General features: G+C 43.1%; 1 protein-coding gene across 1 annotated transcript in view; it reads right to left on the bottom strand.

The window, feature by feature from the left end:
- Positions 1 to 18,548, bottom strand: part of GPN1 (GPN-loop GTPase 1) — a 117,131-nt gene extending 98,583 nt beyond the window's left edge. Inside the window, exons 1-2 of the mRNA XM_086928181.1 lie at positions 18,380 to 18,548; positions 9,343 to 9,436 (exon numbers count right to left, since the gene is read on the bottom strand). Coding sequence (XP_086784307.1) covers positions 9,343 to 9,436; positions 18,380 to 18,511 — 226 coding nt within the window. The 5' untranslated portion in view covers positions 18,512 to 18,548. The remainder of the gene's footprint in view (positions 1 to 9,342; positions 9,437 to 18,379) is intronic.
- Between the last annotated feature and the right edge of the window lie 2,548 nt (positions 18,549 to 21,096).

Below are 21,096 nucleotides of genomic sequence, written 5' to 3'. Positions count from 1 at the left end.
GTCCACAGTCTTCCAATTGTATTCTGAACCTCGTAGTTCAACAATTTAGATTCTCAAAACCGACTCACACCTTATCCTCATAAGTACAATTAGCAACAAGTAGAAAGGAAAGGGCTTGGCAATTCCAGCATGCATGCTTCTTGTGGCAGCTCTTACTCCAAGGTGGGAGGGAATCAGACATAAAAGAGACTTGAATCACGTGGAGGTAAGACCTACAGATTTGCATTGTAGAGTGAGATAAGAGTGTGTTTGCCATTGAAGAGAAAACTAAGGTTGTAGAGAGACAAGCAGAGTTAGATAGATTTGAATACTAGAATAAGGAGTGGAGTATCATGCTTAGCCATTATGATTGATCCTTAGAAACGCTATAGGCATACTGTGCGAATTGAAAAAATACAAAAACACAGAGATAACATCTTGGGAAAAGGCTCTAGTGAATGACAGCCTTTTTTACAGAAAATATCAGCTTGAATCTGAGACCTGCACACGCTCAAATTACTATTTTAAGCAGGAATGGACAAACAGGAGCTGAAACAAAGAAACGGCTGGTTAGGTTTAATTTATTAAGGTGGTACATTTAAAGTTAATAGAAAGAAAAGAATCACAATGTAAATTACCACCATGGTTTGGTAGGGGTGGACGTTACGCAAGTGGTAGAAGGTAAAGGTTGAAAAGATTAAGGCCCAAACTTACAGGTCCATGTGTGGTGGAGAAAACAGTAAGAAGGAAGACTGGACATGGAATGGTTTTGGGTGAAATGAACGAGTCCATTAAGCAGTGTGCAAATTCCGGAATCAGAGTTTGTAACGGAAGGGAAGGACGTCTGAGTCTCATCGGCAAATAGCTTCCTGGGAAAAGATGAATGACAAGATGGTGTAGCCGATGGGTTTTGTGTATAGAAGAGAGGAGGTGGCCCATAGCAGACTCTTGATGGATGCCCACTGAAGGGATTATAGATGTGGAACTGAAGGTGCTCTCTGTACAGATTAGGAACAGTTTGAAAGGTAAGCTAGGAAGAGAATTATTAATTAGAGGTGCACCAATGTTGCAATATATGATTGATTGAAGAATGGGTAACCTTAGTAAGTTGGAAGATAAGGCTGAGTGAGAAAAATTGCTGGGGCGAAAGAAAAGGGAGCAGCAGGCAATCCCAATTCGAGCAGTACACCTAGAAATACTGGGGAAAGACAGGAACAAATATAACAAGCATTTACAATGCAACGGTTTCGCCTTTGTAAAAGTTAGAGCTATTGTCATTGTAAATGACAAATTTTTTTTTTTTATGTGTTGGTTTTGAAAACAGATAAATAAATGGCATTGTCATTTACAATGCCAATAGCTTAATCTTTCGCAAATGTGAGACCTATTGCATTTGCACCCACACGCACACACACACACAGAGCCACCCACACAGAGCCACCCACACACACACAGAGCCACCCACACAGGAGTGAGGGCGGAGGGATGGAGGGAGAGAGCAGCGTGAATCTCTCCGAATCTAATGAAAGCCCTTCCTAAGCCTGATGTATTGCACCTGGCAGTCACTTGGTCTGCTCTAGCTATTGAATAATTGAAAGGGTCTGATCGGGGGGAGGGGGGACCTTCCCGAGGAAGTGTCTCTACACATGTACATTTCCAGGCGGACCTGCTCGGCTCCCCCTCTCTGGAGCAGCTTTAAGTGTTCCACTCTTGGTTGTGTGTCTTTCCTTCCCTTGTTTATTCGTTTCCTGTCCCTTGCGCTCTTTCTATGGCGGGCGTTTTTGCGGCGGTGGGAGGCGCTGTCTCTTCTGGTGACCAGAGAGAGCAGACACGAGGGGCACAGATTGAGCGAGGAAAGAGGAGGGGTGAGAGGAAAAGAGACGGCAGGAGGGGAGAGAGAGTGAGAGAACGAGAGAAACCGAAACTGTAAGAGGGAAGAAAGAAAGCTGAGAGGGAAAGATGTGGAGAAAGCACAAGAGAGAGGCAGAGAGAGAGAGAGAGAGGGAAAGGGGACGGAGTAAAGGGGTAGCGGCGGGTCATGGAATGAGCCGAGAGGGCAAGAGGTACATTTGGAAGAGGAAAGCAAAAGAAAGATAGGGCGAGTACAATGTATCAATGGAGGATGTGAGAGGATGGGAGGGAGAAAGGAAAGGAGGGGGCATCCGAAATGGAGAGGAGTGTGTGAGGACAACGGTGAGCGGGCAGGAGGGACGGCGAATGGAGGAGGTTGAGCTGTGTAGGGTGCGAGGAGAAGAAAGAGAGGGAAAGGCAGAGCGGGGAACCAACAAGGAAATATAGGGGAAACGCGAGAGGGGACGGCTGGGGCAGAGGGGTGAGTGAGGGCAGAAGAGAGGGAAGGTAGGGGGACATTTAAAAAAGTGTGAACGGGACTGATGAATTGGGAGGAGCTGGGGAGGGAGTCTTATGGGTGAAAAAGACGCGAGGGACAGATAGGAAAGAGGACGAGAGAAGAGAGCCAACGGCGGGCAGAGGATGGGGATGGAGTGAAGACAGGCAGGAAAGGATCACCAGGGAAAGAAGAGAGGACCTCGTGACCCGTGATCATTTCCTTATTTCCCCGCACCAGAATTACCATGACCTGCCTGGGATCCTGGTTATTAGGGGACAGGAAAGTAACAGCAATTCGGAGTTTTGGAGAAACAACATACGGAAATCGGATTTACTGTGCCGATTTTACGCTTTTGCCCAGGTGCTGCATTGAGACTCTGCGCGCGAGCAGGAGGTGAAACACCGTGGAACTCCAGTGTTGCCTCACACTTCTAACATTTGTATATATTTTCCATATGATGAGCGAGGCAACACATATCTCATTAAAAGTGTCTCGAATCGCTGCACCCATCATATTTAGGATTATTTTCTTGCAGGACAATTTGTGCAAATAGTAATAGAATAAAATAGCCGCTATTTGTCCACAGTAATACAAAATGCTCTATACTGGAAAACAGAAAAATATGATACGATATGGTATAGCCGAAGAGTTTTATTTGTTTTTTAGGTTCGGAAAATACACTTAAATCGGTTGACTAATACATCAATTTATCGGCAATTTTTTTGTGTCAGACTAATGGTTTCAGTCCCTGTTTGTCTTTTGGCTTTGATGGTGGCTATTTTTCTCACCCAGCCCGATTTGTGACGCAGGGGTGAAATAAGCTTCTGGATTTTTTTTTGTATAGAAGGCCGCAAAAAGAAAAACGTTTAAATACATTATTCTGCTACTAAAAATGGGGAAAATTATAGGAAGCTGCTCTGGAGATTTCGACGTTAATTTTAACGTTGTAATAGCAAAGTAATGACCTTATTGATTTGTTTGTATATGTATGTACTCACGTTTGCCTTGTTTGTGTGTGTCTACTGCCTCAGTTATATACGTTTCATAATACAGTTTTTCAGCCTGTCCGTTCCTGTGATTAACAGGTGTTATTACTCAATTTAAGAATACGCTGAGAGCTGAAAGAACGGCTTTTCAGATACTGCATATTCTCCGAAACTGCATATTACATTTGAAGTTGGGATGTAACCATTTCATAAATGCAAGAAAATCAGTAAAACAACATCTTCTTAAAACTGCACTTTATGTACCAACCTCGGAAGAATGGAAGGTTGAGTTGGCCTTGCTGGGATATCAGCCCGTGACCTGCAGGTCGCAGCAGATGTCAGTGCCAGTTTGACTCAATGAGCCCTCTTGAGAACTCTATGTGGGGGGTGTACTGTGGTGTATACAGTTTGCTTGATCAAGAATCTCACCTAACCTGGATAACTTGCCCTCTCTCTTCCTCGATAATATAGATAGATATATAGTTGAAAATGAAGAGCCATGCTGTTTATTTTGGAGATGTCATGAGCCCTGGGAGGCCCTGCAGCTGCCTCAGAGCGCATGGTTGCCCCTCTCATTAAATGCATCAGAGCTTTGCTTATGTTTATATGTTTAGAACCCGCGTAGACACAGTGACCCGGTCCTGCACTCCACGACCATCCTTGCATGACCCCTGGTTAGGAGTCTTGCAGCAGGGGGGAGGGGGCTCGGCTCTGCAGAGACGAGGCCTGTGTTCCCAGGGTCCGGCCTCCGTGGATTTGTGGTTGAAAAGTTCCTTGGTGGCTGGGTTGGTGCTGGTGTAAAAAGTGATTTACACGGGTCCTGGGCACTATAGCAACGAGGCACTGAGAGCAAGATCTCCTACATGCACAGTGTCATGTTTACCTGTGTGATTGTACATGTTTTAAATCACTCGCCTCAGATCCTAAAGGTGGTATTGACCTTTTCTTTACAGAAAAAGTACTCATTTGCACCAAAACTCATTTTTTCACTCGCCCGCTTCTTTGTACCCTAGCTAGTTATATTGTTCGTCTAGACTAAATACAAATAAATTAGGATAAACTAAATATGTATTTACTATATTCATTAATATGTAGAAGTTCATTCAGAATGAATGGTCTTTAATACATCTAGGTGCCTTACATTAGTTTTAATAAAATACAGAGTTGAACTGGGTCACGGAGGCGGCAGCAGACACGATAGATGTCCCCTTTATTTAGCTCTCTATGTGGGGGTGGTGGTGCCCCTGCGCCCCCTCCACAGGCAGGCTCGTGTGCCCCTTCTGGCTTCTGCCCCTGTTCCCCGGCAGCCCCCTCCACAGGCAGGCTCGTACGCCCCTTCTCCTGGCCATACCTGAACCGACTCCGCTCCCGGGAAAGTGGCCAGTGATTTATTTGGTTGCATTTTCGATTTCTCTGGTCGGCTCTCCTTTCTCCTCCTTTCAGCAGAGATGTCAGCTGTTATTACTCGGCATCGATCTCTTTGCAAAGTGAGAAGTGAACTAAAATTAATGTCAATTCCACTGGCCGGATCAATAGCCGGAGTTATTTTAATCTGGATTTGCACGAAGTGCTAAATTAAAAAGATTTGGCGTGCATGACGGGAGCTGGGGTTAGCCCGTCCTTAACCCCCTGCCACATTAGAGGTGTCATGGGGGCCCCTACCCTCGGTCTGTCTCGCTGCCCTGCAGCCGGACCCCAGCTGCCCTGCTCTGAGGACCCAGCCCTCTTGTGCAGTCGGGCGGTGTCATGTGTGAAACATGACGGGCGACCTGGTCCTGCCTTCTTCAGGAAGAATCTGTGGGAGGATGCGATGGAGGCCGGTGGGTCTATTGCTGGCCTCGTGAGATTTTCTAAGTTTAGACCCCTGGTTAAGGCAGAGCCCGTCCCGTTGGGCGGGGGTGCTGAACTTAAAGGGTGTTAAACGTTTTGCTTATCTGCATACACAAGCAACGAGAGAATGCCCGTATGTCCATCCATCAATCCATCTATCTCATTCTCACTCTTTCCCTCGGTATCATTCTCTTTCTGCCTCCGTCTCTTCCTTTTTCGGCGATGTGTTTCTCAATGTGTCTTTCCTCTGTGAGAGTGTTTGCTTCTGGGGGCTGCGAGTGACCAGTCGTGTCCCCGCCGCTCTTGTATTTGACATTTCTACATCTCCCCGTGCTCCTCACAGGCGTGGATCTTACACTACTCCTGTGATCTTAGCCATAGGGCGCGCTTCACCGTCTGTCAGTGCACCGTACAGAGATTGTCACATTTGTAATCTCACCCAAGCACATGTGACGTGCGGAGATGTGTCCAGCTGCCTCCCGAATAAGCCCGTGGACAACCTCCAAAAGCGCCTAACAGAGCCTACCCCGGCAGTGGTAAAACAAGAGAAATATACCGCGTCTAAACGACGTGAAGTGCAGGTCTGATTGTGAAAAGGGAATAGCGTCTGCAACAAAACCCCAAATAAAGCAGAAGCAACGTAAGTGAAGTCATAAAGTGGATAACACGGTTTCTAAACAACAATAACACATCGGAATCAGAACATCTCCCAGCCCCTGAACGAGAGCTCCGAAGATCGTGCCTCAAACAGGGCTGCTCCAAGATCTGGTAGAAACTATTAGGACATGAGCTGGTGGCGAGCAGAAACTTCTGGCCTCAGACCCAGCTGAAAGACACCTTTAAAGCACGCGTGGCAGTTGGAAAGGCGATGCTTGTGCCGGGAATGCACCCGTTCTTCCTCAGGAGCTAGTTAAAGCGCTCATCTTTAGCAGAAGTCTGTGAGCGAAAGGTGTCGGGTTTGCAACTCGCCTCGCCTTTTGCTTGTGATTACAGGCACGCGCGTGCCAGGCTATGCACGGCCCGTGCAAGAAATGGCACCTAAGAACGAACGCAGCCTTGGCATAGAGCAGGCTGGGATGTATGCGAAGCGCCCTCTTCCCCCTCGCCCACCCCCCTCTGCTCATGCAGGCTAAGTGGCCAGCACCCCAGGACGACAGCAGTCGGAAGTGCTGCTAACATGTTGTGCTAAATGTTAATGGTTCATCGGAGGCGGCTTACAAATCTATTTAGGAGCGCCGAGTGGCACCGCAGATCCATTCTCCAGAGATGTATCATGAGCTGTGCACCCGAGGGGGCAGCAGCGGGGGGAGCCCGGATACGGGCACACGGCAGAAAGGCTGCCAGCCCCCTGCGTGGGATCAACAGAGTGTACAAACACGCTGCACACAGCTGTGCGACTGGCTGCTGGGATCCGCGGCTCTGCGCTGACACTACTCTGCATATGACCTGCGTTTGCAGACACATCCGTACACTTCAGTGTCTCGTTGTTTACACGGTGTTCAGCTTTCCTCGGCGGATAAAGGACCTGAAGCGTGGTGAGATACACGAATCTGCCCAGGATCCCACAAAGTGGTGTCCCAGGGGAGCTGGGATTAGAGCCCCAGCCTTTGATTCACATTCCATCCTCGATGCAAATCTCCTCAGCTCCCTCGTCTGTGTAGCGGCCCTCTGTTTCTCTGTGTGCTGGGTGCCGTTTCTTTCACGGTACAGAGTGTCTGTTAACGGTGTAAGAAGCACGAACATTTTCGCAATATTTACATTACAATTCTGCTGTGTGAGTTGTCATTTAAAATACTATTTTGGTTCTGACGGCGACGCCATTACGCAACCCTTCGCTCGAGTTTTCATTTCCTTTATTGATCCGACTCGTTGGCTCCTTCTGAAGCTGGTTTGGAAGGCTGGTCATTACCTTGAAAGGGGAGCTGCAACCACCACACGGCAACAGTGGTGACGCTGCGCCGCACGGGCCAATCCCGTCGCGGCGTTTGGTGAGGGGGCTCGGCTCTCCCGTCCAATCGGAGAGCAGCGGGCTCGTTTTCGGTCGCGTTGGTACCAGCAAGGTACGGGGCCCTTGTGGGCGCTCGCAGACGCCATGTTTCTGTAATAGGTGCTCGGAAGTGCATAACAAGCCTGTACCTGGAGTACCAGAGGAAGCTACGGGATACCACAATTTGTGAGGACACGGGGGGAGGGCGGGAGAGGACGAGGGGGGCGGGAGGGGGGCGGGAAAGGACACGGACGTCGGGAGGGAGGCGGGAAACGTGGGGACGGCGGGAGGAGGGACACAAGGCAGGACAGCAGCAAGCACGGCCCGGCCGGACCAGATTCGGGGGCGTTCCCGGCGTCGCGTGACGTCGGCAAAAGCCAAAGAATCTCGGGAACGCCCCCGAGTCTCCTCCGGCCATGACGGACGCCTCTCTGTTCCAATGGCTAGCCTCCATTTATGGAGCTAGCCAATGGGACGGGGGGCGTATTCCAGAGTCACTACTGCAATCAAGAGATTTCTCTGGAGGCGGAGCCTAAAGGCTCCGTTCCCCAGCGAAACCTAAAAGGGTACAGTGAGAGGAGGGAAGCGGGTGTTTAAAGAAGAAGCTATAGTTTAAAGGACAGCATATTGGCACAAAAAAAAGGTCAGTGGTAAGGACGAAGGAGGGTGTTTGAAGGCAAGCCAAAGATAAGTATCTTTGGATATTTACAAAGACTGGAGTACATGCACGCAGGTCAGCACCAGCAAAGAAACTGAGTGGAGGATGGAAAATTGGCAATACAAAATGTGAGGCACGAACTGAATAATTTGCAAAAAGGACTGCTTATAGAGGTTGGAAAAGCAGAAACTGGTAAAAATACAATTTCAGGCATTATAACCCGCAGCTATGGATGAGCCGAAGTTTTCATTTTATATGACAATATTTGCAGTTTTTAGGTCGAAGCCTTTCAAGTCGGCGCTGCTGTCTGGTTGCTAAAGACTTCTGGGGACAATCTGAAAGCTGAACTAAGAATGCATTCTGCCCACTGCATTGGTTTTGTGATTTGCAACTCACATTTGATGATTTCTATTTACTTAACTAATTTATTTTAGGTTGTTCAGCCTGTCTTTCTACCACCTGTAAAGCATAGCCTGTTTCTGTATTCTTCCATGAGTTGTCACTTTCTGTAAACAAGCCTTTTACTTTTTGTTCTTGTCACATTTGCTGTGCTTTCAAAGACAGAGGTCAAATGTCGGGTTCTATCCTGAGAGAAAGCTTTCTGTTTACTTTTCATTCTCTGACTTCAAAGCGAATGGATTTATCTGACAATCTGGGGGTGTGAAAGAAAAGGCTTTTTTTCTAGCAGACAACAAAATGTTTACATTTACACAGTTAATTGTAAATTTACATTTACACAGTTAATTGTAAATTTACATTTACACAGTTAATTGTAAATTAACTGTGTAAATATGTCAGAATATATCAGAATTAGGAAAGCACAAATGAAGCACAAGTGCCCTGGACAAATAATTTAATACGATCAAAAATCAATACACTAGGTGATGCCATTTTGGCACGTTATCGTTTGCGCACTGTACAGTTTTATCAGTAAAACTGTATGTCTGTGCAAATGTATTGGTCATTTTATTTGAAAATATACTGTCTGTAATGGCAATGCACTAACACACCATGCAAACTTTACTCCACAACACACCACTCGCAACACTCCACACCACAGCCTTTTAACTATGCTGAACGGCAGTCATGCTGTTGTACAACATGGCTAAAACACATTGGCAAAGCCAATAGCTCCATCTACTGACTTTGCCAATGCTTGTTTATTTATAGTCACTGGCTCGACTTGCACCTATATGACTTGGGAGAGACAGAAACAGGCTAAATGGTAACTCAGAATTCATGTGCACCATGGAAAATATTTATTTCCTACTTGGACTGCTAAAACCGAGGGAAATTACACGTGCGGATTATGGAGGATTCACACTAGCTCCAATATGACTGTCTTAAACAACTATAATGGAAAAGAAAGAATTGGTGTATGTTCATTCCATTCACGTTTCATAGTGTGACTGGTCTGTAGACTCCGCTACAATGTACAATTTCTGCACGCTCTGGGGTAACATATACACTTTCAGTCAATACACATCTAATGCCCCGTACTCTCTAAAAAATGTTGCCAAGAGGGAGATGCAGAGCACACCCAGACACTTACCGATGTTAGCTGGAAACGGTATCTGATGCACAGCTGGATCCAGATTAATAACATATGGCGGTGGCCCCTTGTAGTGCAGGTGTGCTGTAAGCCTCTGCCAAGAAAAGGGAGAGATGGGCTGATCAAGCAATGCTTGGTTGCCAAACAATCAATCACATACCACAGTAAACTGCTTTCAAAATATTTTACAAACTTTCTCTATAGGCTTTCATACTGGATTCCACCTGACATCTTTGCATTGCTAAAGGGTGAACTTGGAAAAAAACACCTTAATAATATTTCCGCTTCTTTTAAACTCATCTAGATTATTGTAAACATCAAACGCATTTATAAATCGTTAACTCCTGGACAGACAACTAAGGGTTACTGTTCACATACAGCAATGACCGTCTGAAGGCAGTTAGGTGGGGAATTTCAGAATGAGCAGAACAGATTATGGATGTCCTCCCACTAGTGTTCTTCCCAATACTTCTTAAAGGAGTCAGCAACTTTTATTCGGCTGATCATAAAATTCATTCAGGCAGACAAAGTTCAAGGTGTTGTTTTAAATTGCGGGGATTTTTTTTACATAGTGCATTATGAACTAAAGTAAAGGTCATATATTGGACATGATCTGTGACTGGAAGCCAATGCATATTTTCCAAAGTATGGGAGACGTGGGCTGTTTTTTCTGCCCCAGCTGCTGAGTTTTGAGGAACTTCACTTCAATGGTTGCAGTAGCTTTCCTCTAAAATATAATGAGATCTTAATAACTTCAGGTGGCAGTTCAAGTAGTCAGTATTGTTCACATGGCAGTTGATGTACATGCTAGAATCCAGGACAGCCCAGGTATATCAAGGGGGATTAATCACTCTCAGTGAAACACCGTGATCGGTAGACCGCTGTTGAGCCCAGGCCAATAGTAGGGCTCAACACAAGGAGGAGGAGGAGGAGGAGGAGGATAGGGGACTACGGAAACATCCAATAGCTGAAGACTGTGATGAGTGTTGGGCGACCCCAGTGATTACATTCTACCCTCTTGAGTGGATGAGGGAACACCTAATTGTTTGTTATCCATGGTGTTTGAGACAATGCGTACTCTCCACGTCGTTCAGGAGAGCATGTGATGCCCATCTGAAGCTATACATATCGTGGACTCTCTCCTGGACCTGCTGGTTGGGATTGTTCTTCCCCCATGTGTTCTCCAATGATTCTGGAGAGATGTCCCCCTGCCCTTTCAACCCCCTTAAATTCACTAGGTACAGGAAAAATTACTCCCCACTTTGTAGTTCCATTGCACCCTTTTTCAAAACCACACTTTCAACTGAGCTGTGGCTATCACTAGGGGACTTAAGAGGCTATTGTTGATGATTGCTTTAACTTTAAAAGTACGTCGAAAAGGCCGCTATTTGCTCCTTAATACGTCTACCACCCTAAGATTCAATAAGATATGCATGGTTGCAATTTGTATGCAAGCATTTTTTTTGCCGAAGATTCAAAACTCAATATAAATGTGTTTAAAAAGGGGGATTAATATGGTCCTTTACCTCAATTTCCTTTTCTCCTTGCCAAAGGATCCTTGGAAGTGACACACCACTGATTCTGATGCAGTTTTCATCGACAAACAAGTGAAGTTTAGAAAGAAAAGAAACCCTTGACATACTTCTCTGGTTCCAAGTAAGGTCTGGTAACCAATGGAAAACTATATGAATGCCATCTGCACAACTTTGAAAGTCCGACATATCCTCTTAAAGAAGTGTTAAAGTAGTTGAACATAGATAATAAACAGGAAGGGGGCATTATTTCCATATTACTGTAACAAGGACCAAAAGACAGAAAAAAATAGCCTCCATTGCAGATAACCACCCGAAACAATATCACAACATCACTCCTACTGCTATCTCAATGTCAGGGTGAAGTAAACACTGTGCAGTGTCACTACTACTAAATCACAACATTTACAAAAACCACAACCCAAATTTGTACACATTTGCACTTTTCTGTAAAAAATAAAAATGACTTTCAAACACCAATATTCTCACAATGTAGAGTTTCATTCCTCAAACCCCCATTCTTTGCTCTGCTAAGTGTTCCATCTTACTACCACCTATAATGCAGAATAGAACCTTAACCACCAAGTGTATAAGGAATGGGAGTTAAAGCTACGGTATTGCCTCTTTTTTGTTTCTTAAGGTGGTGTGTTACCCTGGCTTTTTTAATGTTTTTTATTGAGTAGGTATACGGACCAAAAAAAGGCATGGATAAAATTCATATCACAGCATTAAAATACATTCACCAGAGATATGTCTTTAAAAAACAAAATCAGCAAAATAGGGCTAGTGCCATCGATCAACAGCTACCAAGAAGTGCTAGTGCATAAAAGTGCATGTGCCTAGATATGCAAAAGACCCACATCCAAACATTAATACAACTATGATTACTTAGCTAGCGCTACAATCTTGGAAAACACACCCCTTTCCATTTTGCTCTAATTACATGAATATGAGGGAAAGAGGATTTACTCAAGGCATATGATCCATTGTATCCTCATCACCCAGCTAAAAGGATTCACAAAAGTATTGCCAAATAGCTGTATACTTCCGGGGATTCGACACCTTCAACCACGAGAAACTACTTGAACGTCTCGAATTCAGGATGGAAGGGGAACTGTTTTAGAATGGTTTAGATCCTTCCTCCAGCACAGCTCCCGGATATATTTAGTCAACAGTAATCCATCTGCTCCTTCCCCGATAACGATCGGAGTCCCCCAAGGATCAACTTTTTCCCAACCCTCTTCAATCCATACCACTGGTAACTGAATTACCACCTACCGTCAACATCTCCTTCTACATGTATGCCGATGATACCCATATCTATATCAAAATCTCATCTCTAGAGATCTACCCTTTGAACGAGGCCCTAAATGACTGTTCAATGGCTCGCCTGCAACCAGTTCAAACTAAATGCACCAAAAAAAAGAATTCCTTCTAATATCCCTTGCTGTTGTCTCATCAGAAGAATTCCATCTCTGTCAATATTTAAAAAGGAATTGAAAACCTTCCTAATGCGCAAGTTTCTACCATAAACCATGTATTGCACACACCGCTCAGCGGCTTTGCTTATTATTGTTGCTGCTACAGTTTGGAATGATGGCTGCTATCCCTCTTGTACTGACCTTGTACTCCGGCAAATGTAATTGCTGGATTTCTCTGCATTATGACCTGAACACTGTATACACCCTGTTATTCCCCAAATGTTTCACTTCCTTCTACACCTACTTATGCTTTTTTTTTTTTACAATTTCATACTTGTATACAACGTGTTATCCCTGTAAAGCGCTCTGATCACATGCCTTACACCCAGCTACTCAGAGTGAAAAGAATTGTGTCTAATCCAGCAACTAGCATTGAACGCGCTAAAAACATGCTTCAACGATTAAAGGATCGTGGTTATCCAGAACATCTATTAAACCAAGCTCAAACCCGCTGCTCACAAATAACTAGAGAGGAATCACTGTTATACAAAGAGAAACAAAAACAAAATTGCATTACAGTGGTATCTAAATACTCAACCACGAGTGGCCCGTTCAAGAAAATTATTAAAAAACATTGGTCCATTCGGAAGTTAGAACCAGACTTCAACAACATTTTTGCACAAGAACCCATATTCGCCTACCCTAGGGGTAAAAATTTAGGAAAGATCATTAAAATTACTATGAACCAACCAAGCGAAACTACATACAAAGGAACAGTTGCATGCTGGAATTGTAATAACTGCAAAAACCCCAGTTGATGGACAGAATGCAGAACAATGTCATAAATTCACCCCAGTACAGAGATCTGGGCCTAAATCCATCGTTTTTTTGCACTCCACACCACCCCAGTTGAGACATGGCCACATGCAAATCATGCTCTCCACACCACTGGAGTCAAGCTATCCTGGCTGAAGACTGCTGATAGCCAGAAACCCGTCCTAGGTTGCTTGATTCCGGTCCAGGAAAGACATGGCTTGGCAGTTCGGGCTGGACTGTTCCCATGAGGCACAGGGTCAAGGCTGATTTGCATATGGCCATGTCTGAACTGGGGTGGTGTGGAGTTAAAAACAAACAATGGATTTAGGCCTAGATCTCTGTACTGGGGTGAATGTATGACATTGTTTTGCATTCTGTCCATCAATTGTTGTTTTTGGAATTGTAATAACTGCCATAACATCAGAACAGGTGCTCACATAACATCTGATGAAGGGACATAAAATCAAATTAAAAGTGACAGCCACATGTGATACATCAAATTTGGTTTATTTATTGAAATGCCCTTGAGGAAAACCTATGTGGGACAAACTGAAAAGAAAATAAAGATTTGCATTAACGAACATAAAAGTAACATTAGAACAAAATACCTAAAGTCAACAGTAGCCAGCCATTTTTTTTAGAAGCTGGACACATCAGCCAACTCAAATTTTGTGTATTGGAAACCATTACCAGAAGTGAAGGAAGAGACAACCACAATTACTTATTACACCGTGAGAACCACTGGATCCGACTCCTGAATTCCATGAAACCCAATGGATTAAATGAAAGTATGGAGTACTTATGCTATCTATGATATCACCAACCTACATCATGTAAACCGCTATGTATAATATAACCATCCTATAGCTTGCATAGAACTTGCAATGTGTAAGATATGGAGTGCTTATACTATCTTAACACATTTGTGCCTTCAGAGAAGATTTCCGCTCATCTTATTTTACACACTCACTTTCCTTAACTCTGTAAATATTATCAGGCTATACCCAGAAATTCAATTAGACCATATGGATTCCTTTAACATCTTTACTAGATTGATGTAGAAACTGTGTTTGTTTGTAACATATTAGTGTGTGGCCAGTAAACTTGGTATATTCACCTTTTTTGTCTGTAACATGCTAGCCATGTAGCAATCTTGGTAAATTCACCATTTTTGTTCTTTCGTACGAGCTTCTATTTAGACCTAACACCACCAATATGGCAGCGTCTTTCACCAGCACTCCTAAACACTGTTGTAGATTTTTTGTAGATTGTTTGTACATCACGGCAGTCCGATTTTTAGGTTTACGATCCCTCGCGCATTTATTAATACCAGAGCGCAGAACCCTTCCGACTCACACAGCTGACGAGTGGACAGTAAAACGCTGTTACAGCTTTACTAGTAAGTTGATTAGGTCACATATCAAGGATTTTAAACATTAGGCACCAGTTTTTTAACATCTACACACGAGTCTTTAGGTCGTCATTCTACGTCACATCATACAGATTTCTGTTTTTCACTCGTATGTGTAACTGGCAGATCACTGAATATTTTTTAGTTCACCTAGTCTGCACATATTCATTTTACTTAGCCCGGTAGTTATTTTTGTTTAGGGACGTTTAACAATACATTTAATAGCACAAGTTCACTACTCTCGGTTAGAGTGCACGTTATCACCATGAACCCATGATCTTGTATAGTTAGACACGCTGTCTTAACATTACAGATTATCCCCGGATGAAAGCCTCTCCTGGCCGAAAAACATTGGGATTTGTAAAACTATGATCATGAGAAAGCACCAATAATGCATTGTGGGAAATTAAGTGTTTGAATTTTCCATTAAATTTTGCACCGTGAAGAAACTACAGAAACAATAAATGCATTTAAATTGATAGGGAGATATTGTCTTTTTTTAAGAACTGGAGCCCCAAATTGGAGGACCTTTGACCAGTGCCCTCGGGACATACCCCACGTTCATGGGGTTTCTATCAAGTGGATTACATTAACACTCTGGTTCGGACAGTGGTACCCAGGAAGCATGGTACATCGAATAACTTTCTTTAAATTAATCAGCAGTGCACGTACAACATTCTTAACAAAAAATATTTGAAACATTCAATCTATATCAAATTAAATGTTTTAAACTTAAAATCAATTTAAGAAAAATATTAATATATTAAAACAGTGTATCTGCATTTTAGACAGCTATGCTTTTGTAAAAATACATTTTCAATGTAATTTTACATGAACTACAATAGCTTTCATAATATCAAAATGTAGAAAAAAAATATGGCTTGCTTTAAATACATTTATAGATTCAAGAAATATGGATTCATGTTATTTAAAAAATAAACTGTCTCAAAAAATAAATTTCTAAAATAATTTAAATTATTCCTTAAAAAAAAGGGAAATCATTTAAAATTGAAAGTTAATTTAATATATCACCTCGATTTCACCAATAAAAATGTGAAAACACTGATCACTCAATTTATAAACAACACAAACACAATTATTTGTAATAACTATTTTTAGATGATATTTCTTAAACTATACCCCCATCCTCACATTCATTGATTACATTACACATAAAGAACAAAAATTGGGAAAATACATTTCTTTGGGTGGGTACGGTGGCAGGAGAGTGGCAGCAGGTACTTTATTCTAACTCCAGTGACATAAACATTGGGAACAATAAGTACATTGCTTGGGAGTGGAATGACTATTTTAGCTTCAGTCCCACGTACACTGGGAAAAGTTCATACATTTGAGTGGGGAGGGGTTTAGGTTACTATTCTAACTTCAGTACAATAAACATATCAGCAAGTACATATATTGTACAGGAAGATACAATGTATTATCCTACCTCTACACATGCTACTTTTTGTTCACTTAAAAAAGCATTCCATAAATGGCAGTCAATATTTCATTTAAATTTTTACTTTTTTAACGTTGGTCAAGAAAAATAAATATATTAAAATAAAAATTATAATTACTATAAATACGTTCATAAATTTAAGAAGCCATTTTTGGTGATCATATGTAAAACTGTTTTTTAAATACAAAAGAGCAATATTTAATATTCAAAAAGTAATCTTCCGTTATACATCTGTAATTAAACTTGTTTTATTTATTTACTTGGTTAACTTGCTAAAAAGTTAAACCCACTTTTGGTCCATACAATTTTCAAAATAATATTCTTTAATAAGGAAACAGATTATATAATTATAACACAGTTTATCTAAGTAGTTCTTCCCTATAATAAACTACCTTCCAAAATAATTCACGACAGCCGATCGCTCAATAAAACAAATAACAACTGTGCATCAATGAATCACAATATTCCATTAAATTATTTTTAATGAGCCTCCCTGTGCTGCTGGTGGTGCAGTTTTCGTAGTCAACTGGCTCTTTCCCCTTGCTGATTTTTGGTCCCGAAGACTGGAATTGTAAGTGCATTACTTACCTGTTTAACCGTGATATTGTTTTCCTCATAGGGTGGTATTCAACTATTCTGAAAAGTTTTAAAGTGTCGGTTTTTCAAACTGAAAAGTAGTTCAATTTAAAAACATACTAACCGTATTCGGGAAGACCCGGTCTTAAAATAAAATATAAACAAAGTATAATTTTCTAAAATTGGTCTGGATCTCCTTCTTGAGTTGTGTGTCCATTATTAATCAATGTTGTGCAATAAATGTGTTAGACTCCTCTGTGTTAGGCTGCTCGCCCACACTACCACTAATAGAGCTCTTTGGGTTTTACATTGAGCCCTGTACACTGTATAACCACCTAGAGGTAATAATACCATATACAGTCAGCTTCCAATAAATACAACTGTATGTCAAGGGAATCTCCAAGGACACAGAGAAACTGATATCACAGAGATTTAAGGCACTGGCAGTACGGTAGTAAAGTTGGCCCATATTTTGATGAAACAATTGCTTGGTTCAGGCTGAATCCTCATGTACCTTTATAGGGGATGTGATGCATTTGAAAAAACTATTTGTTAGGTGATGTGATTTTCTTATAGGGCAGGTGCGATTCAATAAATCCATTGAGGCGAGGGTGGCCATTTGGTGTCACCTGTTGAAATAAATGTCACTCGCCTCACACAATTTACATACAGGTAGTGTACAGCAATGGTTTTGCAGTAGGGTTCAGGTGAAAAAAAATATGTTTTGGGCCAAATCCTCCTCGACCTTGTAGGAGGGTGTTATGTGTTTAAAAAGAAAACAAATATTTGTTAGCCTGAATAATTTTCTTTTAGGAAAAGTATGATTACTTATTTGAAGATAACTGCAAAGGAATGCACTGAGGGGAGGGCGAGAACTTTGGTGTCACCTGTTGCATACATGTCAACAGACCAGATTCAGGGGGAGAATCACAACTTTCTAAGCCAAAATAACTTGACTCAGCTGTCTACAACCTAAAATTGTATCTGCATTAATTTAAGTCAATGGCGGAAATACACTTCCCCGATTTATTTTTCAAAATCTCCCACTTAATTGTTCTGAAACATTGGCACATATGTTGTTGTGACAAAATTAGATCACCTCAGACAATGTAGAGGGATGCTCCTTTTTTTAAGATCAACGTGACTTTTGAGGTTGGCAGATATGTCCCATGTTATAGTAGAAAAAAGACTTCATTCAGACTAGATTCCAATAGACGTATTAGTACTATGTGTTGTGATTGAAAACCAACATACTCCTATTGTAACAATAAAAAGTCTGATCAACATTGTTAAGTTAATTATTTAAGGTCCATTTAACTGAATGTATTTTACATAAACTTTAGCATGCAGGTAAGATGTTGGCCAAATAAGAGGATAACTTGAGCCAAAAAAGAAAATAACGCCAGCATCATGAAAAAGAGCCCACAGAGTGAGTAAAAAGAAAGGAAGTATAGTGTGGTAGAAGTAAATAACACGGGGTAGTATCGAGTCAGCTATGGTTTTGTAGCAGACAGCTTCATGCATGCTGCATTCAAAACATGCATGTACACTATAATCAAGCAGCAAACCTCAAAGCTCCAACACCGGTTGCTGCTTGACTGAAATGCAAAGAGACTACCTTTGCAACTGTCTTCTGATCTCACTTTTCTTTTTGTGGCAGTGGCTCTTCTCACCTATGTGAGTTAGGCGGTTTATTTACAGGCTGTGCTTGGCATCTGTCTGCCACTACCCTCCTGCCCAGCACCACTCTCTCGCCTCTACCCAGAGATGCGCCACTGGCTGGTCTCCCCTACCCTGCTGGTGGTCCTGCTCTGCTCACCTGTACCAGACAAGTCTTGCCAGAGCCCGCCATGCCCAGCACTATCAGGCAGACTGGGGGCCCCTCTGCGGCTGCCCCCGCGGCCTGGGCCGCCCCTCCTGGCTGCTCCGCGCTCGCAGCTGCCTCCGCCATGCTCTCCGTAGGTTCGCGCCGCTTCCAGTATACACCGGGAGACAGGTCAGAAGGGTGTAAAACTGGACGACGGACAACACCGATCAGCTGCTCTCGAGCGGCCATCTTGAAGTGATGCGGATGATGGCACAGCACGTAGCAGCCCCTTCGGGAAGAGAAGTGTTAGTAGTCATTTGTATCAAAATGGCACACATCGTTGTATAGGATTCATCAATATGCACTTCAAATATACCAACATACTTTTCGACTTAAAATATATTTTAAATAGCTGTAGTTATATCTAATTAAGAAATGGTTATCACCGCTCTGTAAATTCTAACTAATTACATTAAATATTTCTAGAATCATTTAACAGGTCTGATGTTTTTGAATTTGTGATGAACAAACGTAACACGAGTCCAGTGACAGTAACATCAAGCTCTCTGACGCATTTGAAACGCTTGCTTCCTTATGGGGTCGTGTCTATTGGTGCCTCGACTGAAAAGTTGGCCCAGCTGTCGGCCATATTTAAATGCTTACTGCGTCTCGTATTTATGCTCTGTGCTTGCCAAGTTTTCAGTTTGCACTTGTGTGGCATTTCTGCATTTGAGATGTTTTTATGTGTGACATTTTCATACGTGTGACATGACGAGTGACATTTTTATGGCTGTCAGTTACATGGGCCTAATTGTTTTATGTATCTATGAATAATACATGACTACACCCCACACTTTTCATATTCCTCATTATTCCGCATAACAACCTCTTTAATAGTCTATGTTTCAAGAATTTTAGAACACCCCTGCCAGTAGCCCCCTTTCTGATAGAGCCCTTATTACCCCCAGTAGCATATTGAAGAGACCCCCCCTCATACCCCTTTGCACCCAATCAAGTTATTGGAGTGCTAGCACTAGCCTCTTGCCACAGGGCCGTATGTGGGGTTCCTGGCTTTTTAGGTCTCGCTGAACCAATGCGCATGCGTTGTTCTGCGAGAGTATAGTAGGCAAAACAACTCTTGAAACCAGCGAGGATTGTCCCCAATGTATGTGAGGTACTCAAGCGCGACGCTTCCCCAGCGCGCGCTTGGTCTCACTTCTCAATCACACCCCATAAGGTGTTCCCTCCCACTTGCTCGCACATCAAAGGCTGCTGCTCCCCCGCCAATGCGCTCCCACCCCCCCCCACAGCAATGCCAATATCTTGTTTTTCATGTTCTCTTTCCCCTTCAGGCACCCGTACTCACGGCACCTCCAGCAGCCTTCTCCCTCCGTCTTCTCTACAGCCGTCTTTTGTGTTCTCTTTCCCCTTCAGGCCCCCGTACTCACGGCACCTCCAGCAGCCTTCTCCCGCCGTCTTCTCTACAGCTGTCTCCAGCAGAACAGCCCCTCCTTCCTCACCAGCGCTTTTTTTCGCTTTCTCCTTAACACAGGCGCCTGCTTCCAATAACCCGGGCCCCGCTTTCAATTACATGGGCGCCCACTTTTACTTTAACACAGGGTCCCGCTTTTACTTTAACACGGGGACTCGCTTTCACTTGAAGCCGGGCGCCCAGCATTATCTCAATCCCCCACTGTTGGAATTAGGTAGCCTGGCCTAGGGCAAGACTAACATTCAGAGGCACAGTGTAAAGGTTGCAGTCCACCCAAAAGTAATTCCACGCAATAGCACTCAAAAAGAAAACACTACACCAAAATTATATGAAAATACGTACTGCTTTATATAAAAATAATATGCTCTGTGTTGTCAAATCTCAGTAGCTCACATATAAATAGTTCAAAGCAGTTTAGATCACTTTCAGAGTCAGCAATTACACTTTTTAAACTACTAGCAGATTATCACTTTTTAAATTACTAGCAGTCACTGTATTTCCAAATTCTTATCACACTTCAGCATTAGGATAACTGTACCTTAGAATCAATTAGGCTAGATATACTCCGCTAGAATCTTGGGAGAAAACTACACCTCACTATAAGCAAGAGCAAATATCATTACAGTAATAACATTTAAACTGCTAAGCAATTTAGTCAGTCAGGTTCAACATTACAGTTCATTTGTCATTGAACCAGTTTCAAAGAGAATCACAATGCAGTTTCTTACAGTTGAACTAAGGAGGTTCGATTAGGTAATGACTGTACTCAGCTTACTTAAATTAGGCCAGAGCCTCACTCTCATTTACTTGAAACACAGTTCAGTAAATCTGTTCTCCACAATGGCTAGATCTGGTTTCCTTATGTTACTCCCCAACCTGAGGTTAGCAGGGATTGACTGACCAGTATCTACTTTACTGCTCTGTAGGCACTAGCGCCACTCCCCCTGTATTTCCACTCCTTACTTGTTTCCACAGCGTGGTTGTGTTCTTCTCTGTGTTCAGCAGCAAGATGAACAAAACGAAGGGGGGGGGGGGGCTGAGCACACCACCGAGGCGGTCAATCCCTTAATTGGGGCGAAGGCTCCCTTGTAGCTCCCCTGCGCTCTCCTCACTCGGGCCAGCTCCTCTGCTGGGCGCTCGAGCGGAGAACAGGGCCGATGACTTACTGCCCCCAACAACAGCCGAGACTCTCAGCTCCCTTTCCCTACTCGGCCAGCTCCTCTGCGTGGCGCGCGAG

The sequence above is a fragment of the Lissotriton vulgaris genome, chromosome 6 (genome assembly GCF_964263255.1).
Source record: "Lissotriton vulgaris chromosome 6, aLisVul1.2, whole genome shotgun sequence".
Classification (NCBI taxonomy): domain Eukaryota; kingdom Metazoa; phylum Chordata; class Amphibia; order Caudata; family Salamandridae; genus Lissotriton; species Lissotriton vulgaris.
This window is presented reverse-complemented; position numbering and strand designations above follow the sequence as displayed.